General features: G+C 34.6%; 1 protein-coding gene across 19 annotated transcripts in view; it reads right to left on the reverse strand.

Annotated features, from left to right (window-relative positions):
• LARP1B (La ribonucleoprotein 1B) overlaps nt 1-18,881 on the reverse strand; it is a 137,158-nt gene that overhangs the window by 96,508 nt on the left and 21,769 nt on the right. For all 19 annotated transcript variants that reach the window (XR_009259317.1, XR_009259316.1, XR_009259315.1 and 16 more), the window contains 5 exons: nt 17,212-17,352; nt 11,972-12,115; nt 11,568-11,733; nt 7,783-7,927; nt 359-533 (listed from right to left, as the gene is read on the reverse strand). Coding sequence is in view for 15 of the 19 variants with exons in the window: in XM_058721409.1 (XP_058577392.1) it covers nt 359-533; nt 7,783-7,927; nt 11,568-11,733; nt 11,972-12,115; nt 17,212-17,352 (771 nt within the window). In the remaining 4 variants the exon portion in view is untranslated. The remainder of the gene's footprint in view (nt 1-358; nt 534-7,782; nt 7,928-11,567; nt 11,734-11,971; nt 12,116-17,211; nt 17,353-18,881) is intronic.

The following is an 18,881-nucleotide window of genomic DNA, read 5'->3' on the forward strand; positions in this document are numbered from 1 at the left end:
AGCCCACTCTTGAGTATAAGACTTTTAAACTATTTCAATCCTATTAGACTACTCCAATCTTAGAAGAGGAAAACTGGCACAATATATCTATAATCATTTAGTAAAACTAAGAAGATGGACAGAAATTCCACACAGGACAAAGTACACAAGAATAGAGCAGAAATTTACCCATAATTCTTAAATCTCTATTTAATTTATGGTTCTGTGAGGGGATAATATGAATAGAATTGAGAGCATCAAAAATCATTCAGTTACCTTTAATTTTCCTATTGAATCTAAATAAACCTTTTGAAAGGATAGGTAAATTGAAGCAAAAAGCCCACCATTACACTGCTTGCTCTAGAAGAAAAGCTGTTACCTGTATGTGAACAAAAAGCTTGGCCTGGTACAAACTCTGGGCAATCAATCAGTTGAGAGAAGTCCGTCTGTGGCACAGTACGTGGAGGAGGGCCTGGAATTGGCCATTTTTCCGGCTCTATCTTTTTTCTCATTTTCTCATCCACAATTTCCACTTCTGTGCTATCTTTCAATGCCTACAAATAGGTATTTTCAGATACTAGAGAACTTTCATTCAAAACACTTAAATTGCATATCCTATAGTTCTAATTACCTAAAAAAAATTTTAAATCTGAAATTAGCAGATATTATACAGAGTAAATGTTTTTAAGAACATCCACAAATTAACTACTTAGAACAAATTTCTAAATCATTTGCCCCTGTGATAGGTAACAGATATCCTGATACAATATGCAGCAGATAATTTGGTTTTCACAACAGAGTAGGCATTTAAGGATTATTATGTCAACTGGAAGCAAACTACTTTTATGGCAATTAGCTTTATTGTCAATTTTTTTCTCTCATATTTCTTTTTATCCTACCTTAATATCACCAAATAAAATTTAGGCATTATTTTAATGACTACCACCATTAATTAAATTATAAAAAAACACACATATACATTCCTCACAATACCCCATAAGGTACATAGATGAGGAAACTGAGGCTCAAAGAAATAAAGTAACTTCATAAAGATTATACACTAAGTATGAGGCAATACAAGGACTCACATAATTTATTAGCTACCCACCACCAAAGGTCTTAGCCACTAGGCCAAAGTGCTTTGCAAAAATACACATGCTGTAATTTAACGGTAAAATAAAACTAGAACAAAATTTCCTCAAAATAAAATACTTACTGATCTGAATTTTATCTGAAATTCAAAGGTACTCACCTTTTAAAAATTAAATGAGAAAAAATACAAATATATAAAAACTAAATATATATACTTGTTATTTTATAAAAGTTATAACTTGCTATATTTTAGTTGGAGAACATATGTGTACAACTTTTTATACCTGTATGCCTTTAGTATACTACTTACTTTTCAAGTTACATTTTCCATAACTGGACAGTACTTTAAAATTAGTATTACAAATTATTTAAAAACAAACTCTTTTGATGGGAATCAGGATACTCTCTGAAAAAAATAGAGAGTCTGAAACACAGAATAAAGGAAATAAGGAAGAAGCCTAAAATAAAAAGTTTGAATTGGTGATATCTATATTTTTTTCCTAACATTTTCCCAGTTTTGTCTACTGAACATTCTAGAAGCAATGACACCCTGGTAGTAAACTGTAGTACAGTATACTCAGCATCCAGATCCTGCAACAACATGTATGAATTTCAAAAACTATAAATGAAAGAGTCAGGAGACAGAAGAATTCCATTTACACAAATGTGTACAAATAAAGACTAATCTATCCTGATACAATAAGAAAAGTAGTTTGGGATGGAGCAGAGGGTTGGTAGGGGAGGACTGACTGTGACTGGAAAGACCATTAAATAAGTTTTTAGAGTAATGGGCTATATCCTTTTGGGGGCAGGCTTACACAATTCCAAAACTCAAAATAAATACCTAAGACCTCTGCATTTTACAGCATGCTATTTATACCTGAATTAAAAAACAAAAACAAAAACAAAAACCTTGAGGGGTGCCTGGATGGCTCAGTTAAGCGTCCGACTTCAGCTCAGGTCATGATCTTGTGGTTTGTGAGTTCAAGCCCCGCATCGGGCTCTGTGCTGACAGCTCAGAGCCTGGAGCCTGCCTCAGATTCTGTGTCTCTCCATCTCTCGGCCCCTCCCCTGCTCATGCTCTGTGTCTCTCTGTCTCTCAATAATAAGTAAATGTTAAAAAGAAAATAATTAAAAAAAAACAAACCTTGAAACTTTCTTAATGGTTTAAATTTTTCAAAACAATGTTTGGAAAAAGACTGCCAATAGTGTTGGTAGAATGTGGAACAAGTGAAACTCTCAATGGTGGTAGTTTTAATTGGTTCATTAATTTGGAAAAAATGCTTAGCAGTATCTTCAAAAGCTAAGTGTGTGTGTGTGTGTGTGTGTGTGTGTGTGTGTGTGTGTGTGTGTGTGTATACACCCATCATTTCACAAGAAAGTACATATGTCCATCAAAAAATACATACAATAATGTTCACAACAGTACCACAGATTCAAACTGTAAAGAACCCAGGTATCTACAAACAGGAGCATGGAAAAGTACATTGTATTATATTCATACAAGGAAATACTAACCTAAAATGGATAGTGAACAACCGCTACACACCAACAACATGGATAAATCTCACAGAAATGGTAACTATAAGTCAGATACAAAAAAATATACACACCTCTGATTATGTGAAGTTAAAAAACAAATGAGAGAACTCTAAAGAAGTAATTACCTTCAAGAAGAGCATAGTAGTACAGGTTAGGAGGGGACATAAGGCAGCTGCCTGGTATGTTGAAAATGTTCTATATCTTAATCTGGGTATTGGTTACACAACTATATTCATAGGGAAAAGTAATCTATAATCCTATGATTTATAACATACAGTGTATAAATTATGCCTCAATTCAAAAGAAAAAATCTGAGGGGAAAAAAACCAAAGTTCTTTATATACAACTATTGAGTAATCTTCCAATATATACTGTTTTTAGAAAGAAAGGCATAACTATGCATGTAGTATAACATGAACTATCTCAAGAGAATTAATAAACAGAAAAGAAGTAACAATGATAGAAGTAACAATCACCAAGAAAGATTTAACTAACTCACTGTTGGAGAAACATGGGAAGGAAGAAATTCTTCACTACATAACCTTTGATTCTTGAATCACAGGGAATTTATTCCCTATTGAAAAAAAAGCTCAAGAAGAACATAAAGAGACCAGAAGCTGTGATTTAGATTTAGCATCAGACAAAAATTATGTTTTGCACAAAATTAAGGAAAAGATCTAGACAAGAGTTTTAATAAAGCCAAACCATGTTTATCCTGAACTCCTAAACAATGAGTTAAAGTGTACAGTTAACATTTCTAGACACCTGAAGCTTTTTCTAGTAATGTTGGTGCTTTTTTTTTTTTTAAAGATTATTTATCTTTAGAGAAAGAGAGAACAGGAACATAAGTGGGGGAGGGGCAGAGAGAGGAAGAATCCCAAGCAGGCTCTGCACAGTCAATGCACAGAGCCCAAGGTGGGGCTTGAACTCACAAAACCATGAGATCATAACCTGAGCCAAAATCAAGAGTTGGGACGCTCAACCCACTGAGCCACCTAGGCACCCCTGGTCCTTTTCTTAATGGTATCTATTACTATGAATAACTACCAATGTTAGAATACATAGATAATGTATTCCTAGTTCCTGGTCCTATGCCTGGTATCAAGAGTAAAGATTTTCATGTGTGAAGACTTAGAGATAAGACACCAGCACACATTCTGAGGAACCACAGTCAGCCAATTTTGAAAACAAGGTTTCAGATAAGAGTAGTAGGCATAGATCTAAGGACTTCACAAATACTGTATTAATTACTTCCCTTAAGCCCTTATACTCTATAATACTTTAAGTATTATTTGCCCTCTTTTAACAATGAGAAAACAAGCATGAAGGGGTTAAATAACTTGAATAGAATTACAGAACTGATTAGCTAAAGTTCCAGGATTAATTGGATTAAGGGAAAAAAAAAAAAAAAAAGGAAGACACAAATAGACCTCAGCTGTGGAGCAAGAATCAAGAATGCAGTAAACTGGATCTACCATATGATCCAGTAATTCCAATTACTGGATATACCCCCAAAAAATAAAAACAGGATTCTAAAGAGATATCTGCATGCTCACATTTATTGCAGCATTATTCACAGTAGCTAAGATATGGAAACAATTTAAATACTCATCAATAGATGAACGGATAAAGAGGATGTGATATATATATCTATATATTGATATATACAGATAGATAGATATCAGAATGTTATTCAGCCTAGAGAAAGGACAACCTGCCACTTGCAACAACATGGATGGACCTTGAGCATATTATGCTAAATGAGATAAGTGAGACAGAAAGACAAGTACTACATGATATCACTTATATGTGGAATCTAAAAGCATGAAACTTTAAATAAAAAAAGAATAAAATAGTGTTTACCAGGAAACGGTGGGGGAGATAAGACTGATGTTTAAGGGCACAAACTTGCAATGAGTAGTAAATAATTGACAGAGATTTCATGCACAGTATGAGGACTATAGACAAGAATACTGTACTATAATTATGTACATGATATGTACATTATGATAAATATCACTACAACAGTAATCGTAATATTCATGTATCAAAGTAAAAAAAAAAGTACAGTAAGCTGAAAATGAATGGGAGTAAACAGACTCAGTAAGATAGGCTGTGTAGAAAACTTCAACCAGGGGCGCCTGGATGGCCCAGTCAGTTGAGCCTTGATTTCTGCCCAGGTCACGATCCTGGGGTTGAGGGACACAGCCCTGAATCGGGCTCCACGCAGAGCATGGAGCCTACTTGAGATGTTCTCTCTCTCTCTTTCTCTCTCTCCCTCTCTCTCTGTCCCTCTCCCCTGCTCATGTGCTCTTTATGTCTCTCCAAAATAAAACTAAAAAAACAAAAATAAAAAAACAAAGGAAAACCTCAACTAGGGCAGATAGGGGTGTGAGCTCAAGTATATTTTACCTCTTTTGATCGTTCTTTTCAAGAACGAAAAAATTTGAGCGTATTAAGCTACATATAGCAAAAAGTTGATAGAAAGTAAATGAAAATCCAAAAACAGGAATGAACAGAAGGACATCCTTGAAAACTAACAAGAGCAGTAAATCATTATTTAAGGCTTACTGTTTGTGTCAGATACTGTCATCACACATTTCATCTCTAGGACTACCCTATGAAGTAGGTAGTGTTAGGATTTCCACTTTATAGAAGTCTCAGGACATTACCCAAGGTCACAGAGCTACAAGGATGTACATGCAGATTGTCAAGTCCATGCTCTAAATTACTATGTTTATATTGCAAAACCCAATGAAATCTTACATTCTTAACAGATAAAGGACAATTTTTCCCACTTAACAGATAAAGGACAACTTTTCCATTCATTACAGTGGGAAAGGTGCATAATGAATATTAAATGAATGCAGATCTATACTGTTCTAAATCACTGTGCTTATGTATTTCTGTATTTCAATAATAGCAGTATTTCTTTCTCTATCGATAATTGTAACCATAACAGTAATGCCAAAGTTCTTTTAAATATTCCTTCCCTTCTACTACATCTTCTACTAGAAGATGTAAGGAAGCAGATAATCAATAACTTGAAAATTATGCTTGAGGGTTTATTGGGAATACCAATAGACCAAAAAAACATATAATAAAATTAGAACCAGATTCCTACAAAGTACAGAGAGTCGGGGAAATCAGTCACAACTTCATTGAAAATGACAGCTAGAATAGATCTTTGCTATTAGCACGGACAACGGAAGTACTTAATAAACTCATTCTACTACAAATATTATATTTTTATGAATACTAAGCTTTGCAGGAAAAAACAGTTCTTAAAATTACAAATAAACTTTAAATAGTATTAATAAATGCAACAATGACATTGTTTGAGGTAACTTCTTTCATAAAACAAAGACTCATTAATTACATGTCAACAAATAAATCGCTAGTTTATATTGTTTTGAAATATTGACTCTTCCTGTAACTAGTTTTTAAAACATGGAGCACACATGCTCAAAACAAATTGCTAAAAAAGTCAAAGAAATCTGTTAAGAAAATTAAAAGATGAGGGACCCTTGGGTGGCTCAGTTAAGCATCCAACTTCAGCTCAGGTCATTATCTCATGGTTCATGAGTTCTAGCCCCTCATCAGGCTCGCTGCTGCCAGCACAGAGCCTGCTTCGGATTCTCTGTCTCTCTCTCTACCCCTCCCTGGCTCACGCTCCCTCTCTCTCAAACACAAACATAAAAAAAAAAGAAAAGAAAATGAAAACATGAGCCAAAGACTGGGGAAAAAAAATCTGTAAAATACACACAAAGCACTTGTATCCACAATAAAGAACTCTTACAATAAAAAGAATAAAATAAAAACCCTCCAATAAAAATAGGCAAAATATCTGACGAGACATTTCAACAAATAAGATACACTGATGGTAAATACACACATAAAAAGATGCTCAACATCATTAGTCATTAGGGAAATGCAAATTAAAGCCTCAATAAAAAACCACTACATATCTATTATTCAAAAAACTGACAATATCAAGTCTTTCAAAACTGTAGCCAAAGGGGGCGCCTGGGTGGCGCAGTCGGTTAAGCGTCCGACTTCAGCCAGGTCACGATCTCACGGTCCGTGAGTTCGAGCCCCGCGTCAGGCTCTGGGCTGATGGCTCAGAGCCTGGAGCCTGTTTCCAATTCTGTGTCTCCCTCTCTCTCTGTCCCTCCCCCGTTCATGCTCTGTCTCTCTCTGTCCCAAAAAATAAAATAAACGTTGAAAAAAAAAATTAAAAAAAAAAAAAAAACTGTAGCCAAAGGGCAAATTTGATTACACCTATGTAGGCAACAGAAAAACAAAAATGTTCAAAGCATTTCTAGAGCAGGACACAAAATTTAATAAAAGCATTAAGAATACATCTGGAAAGACTGTTTTAAATTACCCTTTCTATAGCACATGAAAAACTCTCAAAATTTTAATAAATAGAAATACATGCCATTTTGCAGCAACCTGAAGAAGACTTAAAGAACCAAAAACACTCAAGAAGGTCCAAGTTTGAAGGGTCAGGTTAAACACAGGTGGTAACATCATTAGTAAATCTTTGAGGAGTCTCCAAGGTTACAAATTTATTTGGGTCTTATAAAATGAAAAAAAAGCCATGAGATGTAGTCTAATCTTTTGCTTTTTTTTTCCTACGTTTTTTTTTTAATTTTTTTTTTTTAACATTTATTCATTTTTTGAGAGACAGAACACAAGCAAGGAAGGGGCAGAAAGAGAGAGGGAGACACAGAATCCAAAGGAGTCTCTAGGCTCTGAGCTGTCAGCACAGAGCCCAATTCAGGACTCAAACCCACAGACTATGAGTTCATGACCTGAGCTGAAGTCAGATGCTCTACAGACTAAGCCAGCCAGGTGTCCCTCCTTTTTTTTTTTAAATACTTGAGAGAGAGAGAGAGAGAGAGAGAGAGAGAGAGAGAGAGGGAGAGAGAGGGAGTGGGGCAGAGAGAAAGAGAGGAGAGAGAGAATCCCAAGCAGGGAGACTAGATCTAATGACCTTGATATCATAACCTGAATGGAAATCAAAAGTTGGGACGCTTCACCACCTGAGCCACCCAGGCACCCCTTTAAGTTTTTTAATATAATTTTTAGAGGAGAGTTACTTTATAGCATAATTGAATGGAAAGTACAGACTGTTTTGCAACTATTTTTTAAATGAATAATTACCTCTAAAATGAGATTAAGGTTTGTAGTGAGAGCCTGAACACGGTGGAAACCAGCAATCAGGGAAATAGGCAAGAAACCCTGTTCATCCATCTTTCTCCTAAGAAAGAAGTCCCGTTCCAAATTTTCTACACTGAAGTAATATTCACTGAAAAAAAGAAACAAGCAAAAATAAGTAAACATAAGTTTAATTTATTCAATAGGAAACAAAAATATCTATCACTTATATATCAACAGCTTTAAAATTATTTTATTAGTAATATACAGATTTAATACAACATAGAACGTAAATACAAGACCAAAGCCCTACCAAGTTATAATTTCTTATCCATGAGTAGAAAGAAACTTAAAATACTGATTCTCTTCCAAAAAACTAACATTAACTTCTACTTAGATCAACTTTACCTAAGCATAAAGAATTAACCAGCATTTTACTTTAAAACAGTTCAATAACTGATTTTTTTTAATGAGTCAATTAAAGGAAACTTTTTATTAAAAGCTACTTTAACTTGTTTCATTTAAACACTAAATAACAACTAAACACATGTCAACAGATTGCCTTCCAACTTTTCCCACATCACTGAGAACAGCTTTCTTGGAAGTACTCTTTGTGAAGTTTACAGAGTAGATTAGTTTGTTTTGTTTTCTAAATAGACAGGGTAGTGATATTGTTTAATCCTGAATGCTAGCAACCAGTACAAAGCTACTGAGTAAAAACTGAGTGAATACATGAGCACAAGGGTACACACACAATTATATATCTACAAGATCTCCCTGTATCTTTGATGGAGAGAACTATAAAAGACATTTAAGAATGAACAGAATATACAGCTGAACAAGGAATATCTATGATACATGGGGGTACATGGGGTACCATGAGGTACATGGGGAAAAAAATACAGAAAAAGCTAGCTTAGATACCTTAATCTTCTCTAGGAAAGTAGAGAGAAATGTAAATGGATAAACTGTATGATCAATAACTATAAGTTCTAAGATACAAAGATAATATGAGTATATTCAATAGTGGCATTTGAGAAACAAGTTTAAAATTACAGCCTCCATGGGGTGCCTGGGTGTCTCAGTGGGTTGAGCATCTGACTTCGGCTCAGGTCATGATCTCATGGCTCACGAGTTCAAGCCTCAAGTCAAGATCTGGGCCAACAGCTCAGAGCCTGGAGCCTGCTTTGGATTCTGTGTCTCTGTCTCTGTCTCTGCCCCTCCCCACTCACGCTTGCTCTGTCTCTCAAAAATAAACATTAAAAATAATTTTTTTTTTAAATTACAGCCTCCATATAGAAAAACAAAAATAGAATTCTAGAGAGAACAAGAGGACAAATGGGGGAAAATGTAGAAAAGAATACAAAAGAAATACATGACATCAGTGATGATATGGCCTACAAGTTAATAATCCTATACTGTTCCCAAATCAGAGACAGTTATCAAAGATCGGTGGCAAATTATGAGAAAGCACACCAACTCATGTATTTAGTAACACAGGGTTACTAAAGATACCCTTGAAATATTTAGGTCAAAATCTAACTTTGAAGAAATAATCACCCATAAATGAGAAATGGCTTTGAGCTACTTTTCACTAGGAGAAAAAAATCTTATTTTAGAAATGTAAATACTCAAGTTGTTTCTTTATACTCAGATATTTATCCAGTGATCAAAGCGCAAAGCTCCCTTGGATCAGTGAACTACTACTGACATCTCAGTAACACTAGTAAATCATTTACTTGTTTTAAACACTGAAGAAAAAAATCTTAAATCTTGAAGAAACAAAAATTCTGATTTTGTTATACCTCCAAAAGCCCTTTTCATAGTGCCTGGCATGTGGTGGGCACATCATACACTTCAAAAGTCCTTTTCACAGTACTTGACATAGTGGCACATGATACATATGCTTAAATTCTAAATTTTCACACATTAAGACATTTGATTTAGTCACAAGTTAAAACCGTTCTTAGACAAAAACTTCTCTGAATCATTAATAAGATGGTTTTTTATTCTACTACTTCATGAAAATCTTAGTATCTAAATAAATTCATAAATCACCCTATTACCTATGGTATTTATTTTTTAAACTTCTAATGGGCTACAAACTACTCATCTCTAAATGTGAATGTCAAAAGAGACTGTCCTGGCTAGAAATAATCAAGATCTTAAATTTTTAATATTCTGATATAAAAAATGACAATACTTTTTCAGTTAAAATAATTTTAAAAACTCAATCGTCCCTAATACAGTTAAGCCTCTTACTTTCAAAATATATTTAGCATAATTTTCCACAAATGCAAGAAAGTTTTCAGTAACTTCTCAAAGAGAAAAATGTAAACCCTACTCAATGAGCCTATCTATATTAAGTATGAGAAACCTCAAAGAAAACAAAGTCGAAAGCATGACTCCTCCAGAAGTCCACTAATCGAAGAATAACAGTAAAGAGCCATTCTAAACCTGGTACTCTAACATCTGCCAAAAACCCTATTGCTAAAACAGTAACAAGAAAAAAAGGAGTCATGCCCAGTGCTGTGTCTGACATTTTGTTCAGTGTCCTAGGGGACATTATCATGTCCTACCTTAGAAGCTCTGGATTCTACACTGCATGATCAGAAATTTTGTCAACACTGAAGTAGCTCTCTGTTCCTCCCTCACTTGTATGAGCACATTGGAGGCCGATTATCCTGACATGGAGTTGCATATCCACTGTCAGGTCTCAGAAGGGACCTGGCAGCAAGAGTTACAAAAAAGACAGGAATAGTGGTTTGAAGTTGATAGCCACATGCCAGGCACTTTCTGCCCATAAAAAGGCCCTTTTCTTCAGTGTTTGCGTCAACTGTAACAAAAGAAGCAAGAACAAAATAAACAAGTTGCTTCGTATTGTATGTAAGCCAATCAAATCCACCATGAAGACATCCCAGGAAAATGCCTGGATGATGCCGATGAAGAAATTATTTTCTAACAGAGTCAATTTTCTTTCTTAAATATAGATGTTTTCAAGATACTTAAACCCTTTCAAAAATAGTTTTTCTTTTACTTTGTTAAGGATAAAAAAGTAATCAAATTTCAGCAAACTGGTTATGCCAGTCACTTGAGGACATTTTTTCACCACTATATAAACACACTATATAAATAGGCAAAACATTCTATACAACACTAATATGTACAAGGGTTATTTTTTCTCTTAACGACAATAGAATATTCTCCTAACATCAACTTCAGTACTTCAGAGGGCAACTATTATGAAAACTAGAATAAAAAGTTTGAACTAAAAAAGATTAGGTAGTTCCCCTTCAATATGTGCCACAAAGAAAGAGAACTTAAAAGTTAAAAAACAAACTTAGAATTTTGAAATCATTTGCTAAGTAAAAATATATCTATCACCACTTTTTGTCATTTATGTTCATTTGTGAACTTCAATATAACCATTTATTTGCAAATAATAAGCCAGGCTTCACTTGTTCAACATCAAATATCTATATGGCAATTTTATATTCTTATATTTAATCACTCCTAATATACCATGACAATATTCTTTCAACTAACGCCCTTTAAACAGAGAAATACCTGAATAGTAAACAAAGCAGAAGTCTTATGTAACAACATAAACCAAATATAAATTTTTAAAAAATACTTCACTAACATTTCCTAGAAAAATAAAAACATAAAATACTATTAAAAATCTACCAATTTTACTAAGAAACGGCTTTAAAATGTATTATAACATATTCACTATCAACGATGTTAAAGTGTGAGGTTACTATCCCATCTGCTATGTCTGATCAACTTACATTTGGCGTTTAATATACTCTTTAAGCAATGTTTCTTCCACAGGATACACCTGCACACCTGTACCATCATCATAGTAATACATCATACTGGTATTAAGTTCTGTTTGAAATGGCTGATCAGTCCTTTCACCATGTTCTCGATAACCATATGAATAATCGAAGTTCACTTGATGTGAATAAAGAGAAAGAAAAGTGATTACAGATTTTTTTTTTTAAAAAAGAGAAACAGTTACTATAAAGAAAAATCCAAAGTCAAGTATTTGAAGGGGTAACAATTACAAAACCACCTTAATTATCAGACAAAAAATATTAGTTAAAACATTATATGGGATAGTGGGCAAAACTAACAGATGGCTTGCACACTTTTTGAAACTCTATCTAATTTAACAAAATTCATGTCCTACATCGAGGATTTCCTCTGCCTCGTCCTCTTCCCCGTCCTCGGCCTCTTCCTCGCCCTCGAAACGAACCTCGGATATTACCACCCTCACTTCTCACACTGGAAACTTCATCTTGATCGTCTCTCTTTTCTCTATCACGCCTCCAACCTTTTAAAAACAAAAATATTTTTATACATTCCAATTTGCAACAGTAAATAACATGACTATTTTTATGAAAACATGGCAACTACCCCTCCCCATTTTGTAACAAGTTGTTAGTAACCAGGCATTCTTCAGATAGATACTAACTTAAGAGAGCTCACAGGAATTGGTCAAAATGTCCCTGGCATGAAAGAGGGTCCACAAAAGTATTGACATAAAGAAAACATTTTGATAAGGAAAATAATATACTAAAAAAAGAAGAGGTCCTTTGTTAAGATGGTACTATTCAAGATTCAAGACGTTCCAAGACTACTGAATGTGCATTATATAAAACTCCTTAAAAAAAAAACAAAAAACTCCTTAAAAAAGTTTTACAGAATGTTTAAAGAAACATCTCTATTTAAGTAAAACAAATTCCTTTTAAAGAAAAAAAGGAAATGAAAACACAAAACAAACTGGGAGATGATATCTGCAGTACAATATAAGAATTATATCCAGAATACACATAGAATGCACTATCGTGCATGCACACACACACAAACATACACACACACACACACACACACACACACACACACACACACAGTAACTCAGTGGGAAAAATGGCTACAAGATAGGTAGTCAAACAGGAAATGCAAATGGGCAATAAGCAAAAAGTGGTGTTTAGCCTCATTGGTCATGAGAAATGCAAATTAAGACAAAGAATATTTGATCTACCCCAGTCTGACAAATATTTTCAGGTCCTATAATTAATCAAATATTGATCAAGAAGAAAAGGTAGAACATTGTATACAATTAGTGAGAGCAAAGTCAGGCACATCCACTTTGAAAAACAAATTGGAATAATTAAATAAATTTGAAGGTACAAATATCTTAGAGACCAAGGGTTTTGCAAACTTGGTACTACTGACACTTTGAGCCAGCTAACTCCCTAGTGTAGGGGCCTACAGAATGTTTAGCATCAGCCATGACCTCTACCAACTAGATGCCAGTAGCACTCACTCACCACCCCCTCCAAGTTGTGAAAACCAGTATTATCTCCAGACAATGCCAAATGCCCCATTGGGAGTGGGGGAAAATCATCTCTATTGAGAATCACTGGCCTAGATGCTGCAAATCCTCTTCAATGTATACCCTAATACAGTTTTTTTTCAAACACTTCTGCCTCAACCCACAGTAAGCCTTACTGTATATCACACCCTGGAACACACAAATTTTTTGTAATTTAAACACAACTGTCATAAAAATTTTTCTGTGTGAAGAACTCTGAGTCTATCAAGTTTTTTGGAAAAACCTGATCATCACCCAGTACACCAATTTCATAATGCACTCATGGGTTGCAGTCTTAAGAAATTACCCCAAAGGGGGCACCTGGGTGGCTCAGTTGGTTAAGTGTCCAACTTCAGCTCAGGTCACGATCTCCCAGTTTGTGGGTTCAAGCCCTGTGTCAGGCTCTGTGCGGACAGCTTGGAGCCTGCTTAGGATTCTGTCTCTCCCTCTCTTTCTACCCCTCCCCCACTCGTGCTGTCTCTGTCTCTCTCTCAAAAAAAAAGAAAAGAAAAGAAAAGAAATTACCCCTAAAGAACTTCTTGTACATGTTTACTGGAAAACATGCATAAAAATGTAAATATTTATTACACTTTAAAAAAACTGAAACAATCCAAATGTCCACCAACAGAAGAGATTTTATCAAATACTGAAATGCCCTTTAGCAGGGGGAAAAAAAAAAACAAACGTAAGGACTTACAATACACCAACATGTGGGGTGGGGTGCCTGGGTGGCTCAGTCGGTTAAGTGTCCGACTTCAGCTCAGGTCATGATATCACAATTCCTGAGTTCGAGCCCATGTCAGGATCTGTGCTGACAGTGCAGAGCCTGGAGCCCTCTTCAAGTTCTGTGTTTCCCTCTCTCTGCCCCTCCCCTGCCCCTGCTCTCTCTCTCTCAAAAATAAACATTTTAAAAAAATTCTTAAAAAAAGAAAAAAAAACAATACATCAATATGCATTAATCTAAGAAAATTAGACTAAAGTTTAAAAATTACTGCCACGAAAAAAAAAATGTACTGTCACAATATGTTAATGGGAGTCATACTGAATGTCAGCTTCAAATAAAAATATTCAAACAACAAACATTCAGGTCTTTTTTCTTCTGAGAAGGGAAGCAATGGGATGAAATTGCATGGGGCACACAGAAGTTCAAAGGTAATGGTAATATACATTTCTAAACTTGGTCCTGAGTCCCCAGTGTTCATTTTATGTTTGTTCTTTACAACCCTGTTTTCTTATATGCCCAATATTTAATAAGTAAAATATATTATGAATATATATTACTTTTCGAATAAAATATTAAAGTGATACATATGAGAAACTATGATACAAAGGCAAAAAAAGGTCAGTTTTTCTGTAGAAAGTTTCATAATTTTAAAGTCATTTTTGTGGACAATTGAGTAAATATAACTAGGTTTTAGAAGATACTAGGGAATTACTGTGGTTTTTCCTAGGTGCTGCATTTTCTTTGAATATCAGTGCTGAAGTGTCATGATTATCTGCAAGTTACTTTCAAATAATTCAACAAATAGAGGAATTAAATACAGCAAAATTACTAAATCTAGGTTGTGGTTAGACAGGTATTCACTATACAATTCTTTCAACTTCTGTGTCTTTAAAGTATTCCATAACATAATTGGAAACTTTTGAGTGGTATTATGTTTGTAAATTTTCTTAAGCCTTCCCCATTCACAGGACAACATATATGCTTTTAAAATTATCAGACTTAAGGGGTACCTGGGTGGCTCAGCCAGTTAAGTGTCTGACTTCGGCTCAGGTCATGATCAGACGGCTTTGTGAGTCCGAGTCCTACACCAGGCACTGTGCTGACAGCTCAGAGCCTGGAGCCTGCTTTGGATTCTATGTCTCCCTCTCTCTCTGTCCCTTCCCTTTCCCGCTCATGCTCTGTGTGTGTGTGTCTCTCTCTCAAAAATAAACTTAAAAAAATTCTTTTTAATTTTAAATTATCAGACTTAAGATTTCAGAAACCTATAAAACCAAATGCTCATCTAATTGTTGCTACATATTCTCCTCCTGTCCTCCTCGGCTTTCTGAGATGTGAGAAATCCCATTGAAATAATGTATCATATATCTGGGAAATGAAAGACTGATGAGACAGTTTATAATGGATAAGACTAACAATACCTGAACCAACTCAAACTTAATACAACTAAAAGTGAAACACCTAATTTTTTCTTACTGCTGTAAGAAATACACATTCAGAAGTAGTCCTACCAAAACAAAAATAAACCTGAATCTAATCAAACCTTAAAAATTATATCCAGAAAAGACACAAGAATGTGTTAAAAAAAATATAACAAAGCAATCAGCAAGTCCAAAATATGGAAAATTCCAGAAGACATATGACCTAACAAATAGCAAAGGAACGAAACATTACTGATGAAAATACAAAATGGTACAACCAATTTGGAAAACAATTTGACAATTTATTTTAAAGTCAAATATGCGGGGCGCCTGGGTGGCGCAGTCGGTTAAGCGTCCGACTTCAGCCAGGTCACGATCTCGCGGTCCGTGAGTTCGAGCCCCGCGTCAGGCTCTGGGCCGATGGCTCGGAGCCTGGAGCCTGTTTCCGATTCTGTGTCTCCCTCTCTCTCTGCCCCTCCCCCGTTCATGCTCTGTCTCTCTCTGTCCCAAAAATAAATAAAAAATGTTGAAAAAAAAAAAAATTAAAAAAATAAAGTCAAATATGCACTCATCCTACCACCTAATAATCCACTCCTAGGTGTTTACCTGAGAAACTAAAACACATGCCCAAAGACTTGTACACAAATGTTCATAGCAGCATTACTCATAATAGCCAAAAACTAGAAACAAGCCAAATGTCCATGTGTAAATGAATGGATACAGGGGGATATCCATTCAAGAGAAAACTATTCTGAAATAAAGAGGTAGAAACTACTGATAAATGGAACAATACTGACAAGTCTGAAAAACATGCTGAGCAAAAGGAGACATAAGAGTTCATAACGTACATTGTATAGTTCAAAATTTATATAAAACCATAGAAAAGGCAAATCTAACCTGACAGAAAGTAGACTCATAGCTGGGAGAAGTGACAGTAATGTAAATGTATTTTATATGCATATAATTTATAGCTCAGTAAAGCTGGCTTTTTTAAAAGGACACAGATACCACCCGTAAGAGGCTCCCACCAGCCAAATCTGGGATAATCTGAGTATCAAACTAAATAATCATGGTAATGGATTATAATACATTGAAAAAATAAGAAGCCATAAATCCATACCGGTAATAAGGGAAGTCATTCCTTATAGTGGAATGTCAACTAATAAATACAGAAGTAATGATGCAGTAAGAAAAATCAGCAATTGCAATATGGTAATAATTGAATCAGGTAAGAATCATCAATGGAAACTAAAGCTCATGAGAAAAGTCTGATGAGAAGGTATTTTCAAAGTTTCAAAATCTCTCTCACAAATTACATATTAATTACAAAGGAGAAAAAAGCATCTTGACAGTAAAGAAGCCTAGAGTACATCATCTTAACCCAGGGCTCAAAGTTAATATCAGCAATAACATAAACAAGATCATGTGCATTTCCATGCAATGAGAAGAAAATCATTTAACTTCTGCAGTATTCCTGCCAAAAATTCATAACCCAAATCCAATCATGAGGAAACACCAGAAAACCCAAAGTGAGAGATATCTACCACCTGTCACAAAATCTTCAGAAAAAAAAAAATCAGTGTCATCAAAGACAAAAGCAGAAGAACCGTTCCAGATTAATGGAGACTAAAGAGAACAGATGACTAAAAGCAATGTTTGATCTCAGATTAGATCCTGGAAAGGAGGGAGAAAAAAAACTGAAAAAGACATTATGGGGAAAATCTGCCTGTGTACAGTCACACTGCATTACTGTTCTTAAGATATACACTCTGAAGGAACTTAGTGTTAAAAGAAGCACAATGTCTGCAACTTATTTTTAAGTAGTTTATACTATACATGGCTATTAAAATTATAAAAATTAAGACTAAGTTCATTAGTGTCAAAATTTTTTCCTTTAGAATGTAACTTACTTCGTGTATCATTTCTCCTATTGTTATGTGATGATTTACTTGCTTCAGGTTGACATCTTGAGGTGTTTCGGGATCCTGGTCTTTCTTGACTGTCTGGTCTTACATCATCTAAGTGGAGTGGTACCCATTTGTGCTTATTAGCTTGAAAAAAACAAAATAAAATCGTTTAATGACAATGCACAATTTTCATTAAAGCTTTGCAATTCTGAATGGACTCTAAGGTTTAATTAAACAGAAGACTTTGTCCTTAAATGTTCTTGTAGAGAACCAAAATAATTTTCTTCTTCTCACAAAGCTCCTTAATAAACTTGTCTGAGCAAACATTTCTAAAGTTCATGTGAAAAGCCACTTAATGGAGTATCCTTAGAACTTTTACTTTCAAACAAAATGCTCACTCTTCTGTTTAATTCTGATGAAAAAGCTCCTCAAAAATAGTTAAGTGTAATACAATACTCCTAATACTTGACTCTCAGGCTTCAGAATGGGGTATATCCGGTAAGACATTATAATGAACACACTGGAAAGTTTGGCTGGTAATTCAAAACATTCAGTTTCAAGTCACTGTCTAAAATATTGATTTATCTAGATTACTACAAATGAAAGAGGTTTTTCAAAATTAGAGTATAAAATCTGTCTAACTACTTAATAAATCTTTTTATAGCTACTATACATTTTCCTAACCTAAGAGAGGCAATTTAACTTCTCTGGTTGAATACATGATACTGTAATTGTTACACTTTGGTGAAATTCTGAAGATTACCTAATTCATGGAATCCACAGTTAAGGTTTCTAAATGTTTAGTCTTTTGCTCAATATATATTTGTGACTAAACAAGACTCATGTGCAAAGGAAAAACTACCAAGGTAATTAAAGGAAAAGGAATTATCAGTATGCAACTAAAGTACTGATTTCCTATAAATCCTTCAAACTGTGGACAGACAAGGAAGAGGAATATGAAAGATCTTTAAAAAAAAAAAAATCTATCTGAATTCTATACTATAAATTCTATCAGTGAGCCTTCTGGTATAAAAAAGCCCTTCCTCTGAAGATTAAAAAAAACAAAACAAACAAACAAAAAAACACCTGTGTGCTCTAAAGAGAGTCAATTCACGACTTGATTAAACGAATTTAAATATAAAAACCTGGATTTTAGTGTTTGCTGATCAGTTTTAATTGAAGCGATTAACAAGACAATTTTAAAGCAGGATGACAGGTCTGTCATCTGTATGAATTCCAGGAAGTCAAAAAGACTTACCTATCTGAGAAGTATGAAAAAGCTAAGTGATAAACTTGTTTATGAAACTGGGAAATTTTTTCCAAACATGTCTGTCCAGTTGTCAACCACTTTTAAGCAATTAGCCTTGGCTCATCATATCACATAGGCTAATTAATATGCTTACCCTGCAGCTAAGGATTAGATACTCATTTAAAAAAGAATTCAAAAAATAAACAAACTTAAAAAAGCATTCAATGTATGGGAGATTGTTTAATTCATTATTAAAGAAATTGACTGGAAACACTTCATAAAATGTCCCCTCCCATGCCACACTACCACCAAGAATTAAAACGCTTTAATGGCTTCCCATGGCACTCAAAATAAAACACTAATTCCAAGTGACGAAAGCCCTGCACAATGTGGACCAACATCTCCTGCCCCTTTTCCCAATGTT

Source organism: Neofelis nebulosa, chromosome 3 (assembly GCF_028018385.1).
Source record: "Neofelis nebulosa isolate mNeoNeb1 chromosome 3, mNeoNeb1.pri, whole genome shotgun sequence".
NCBI classification, from domain to species: Eukaryota; Metazoa; Chordata; class Mammalia; order Carnivora; family Felidae; genus Neofelis; species Neofelis nebulosa.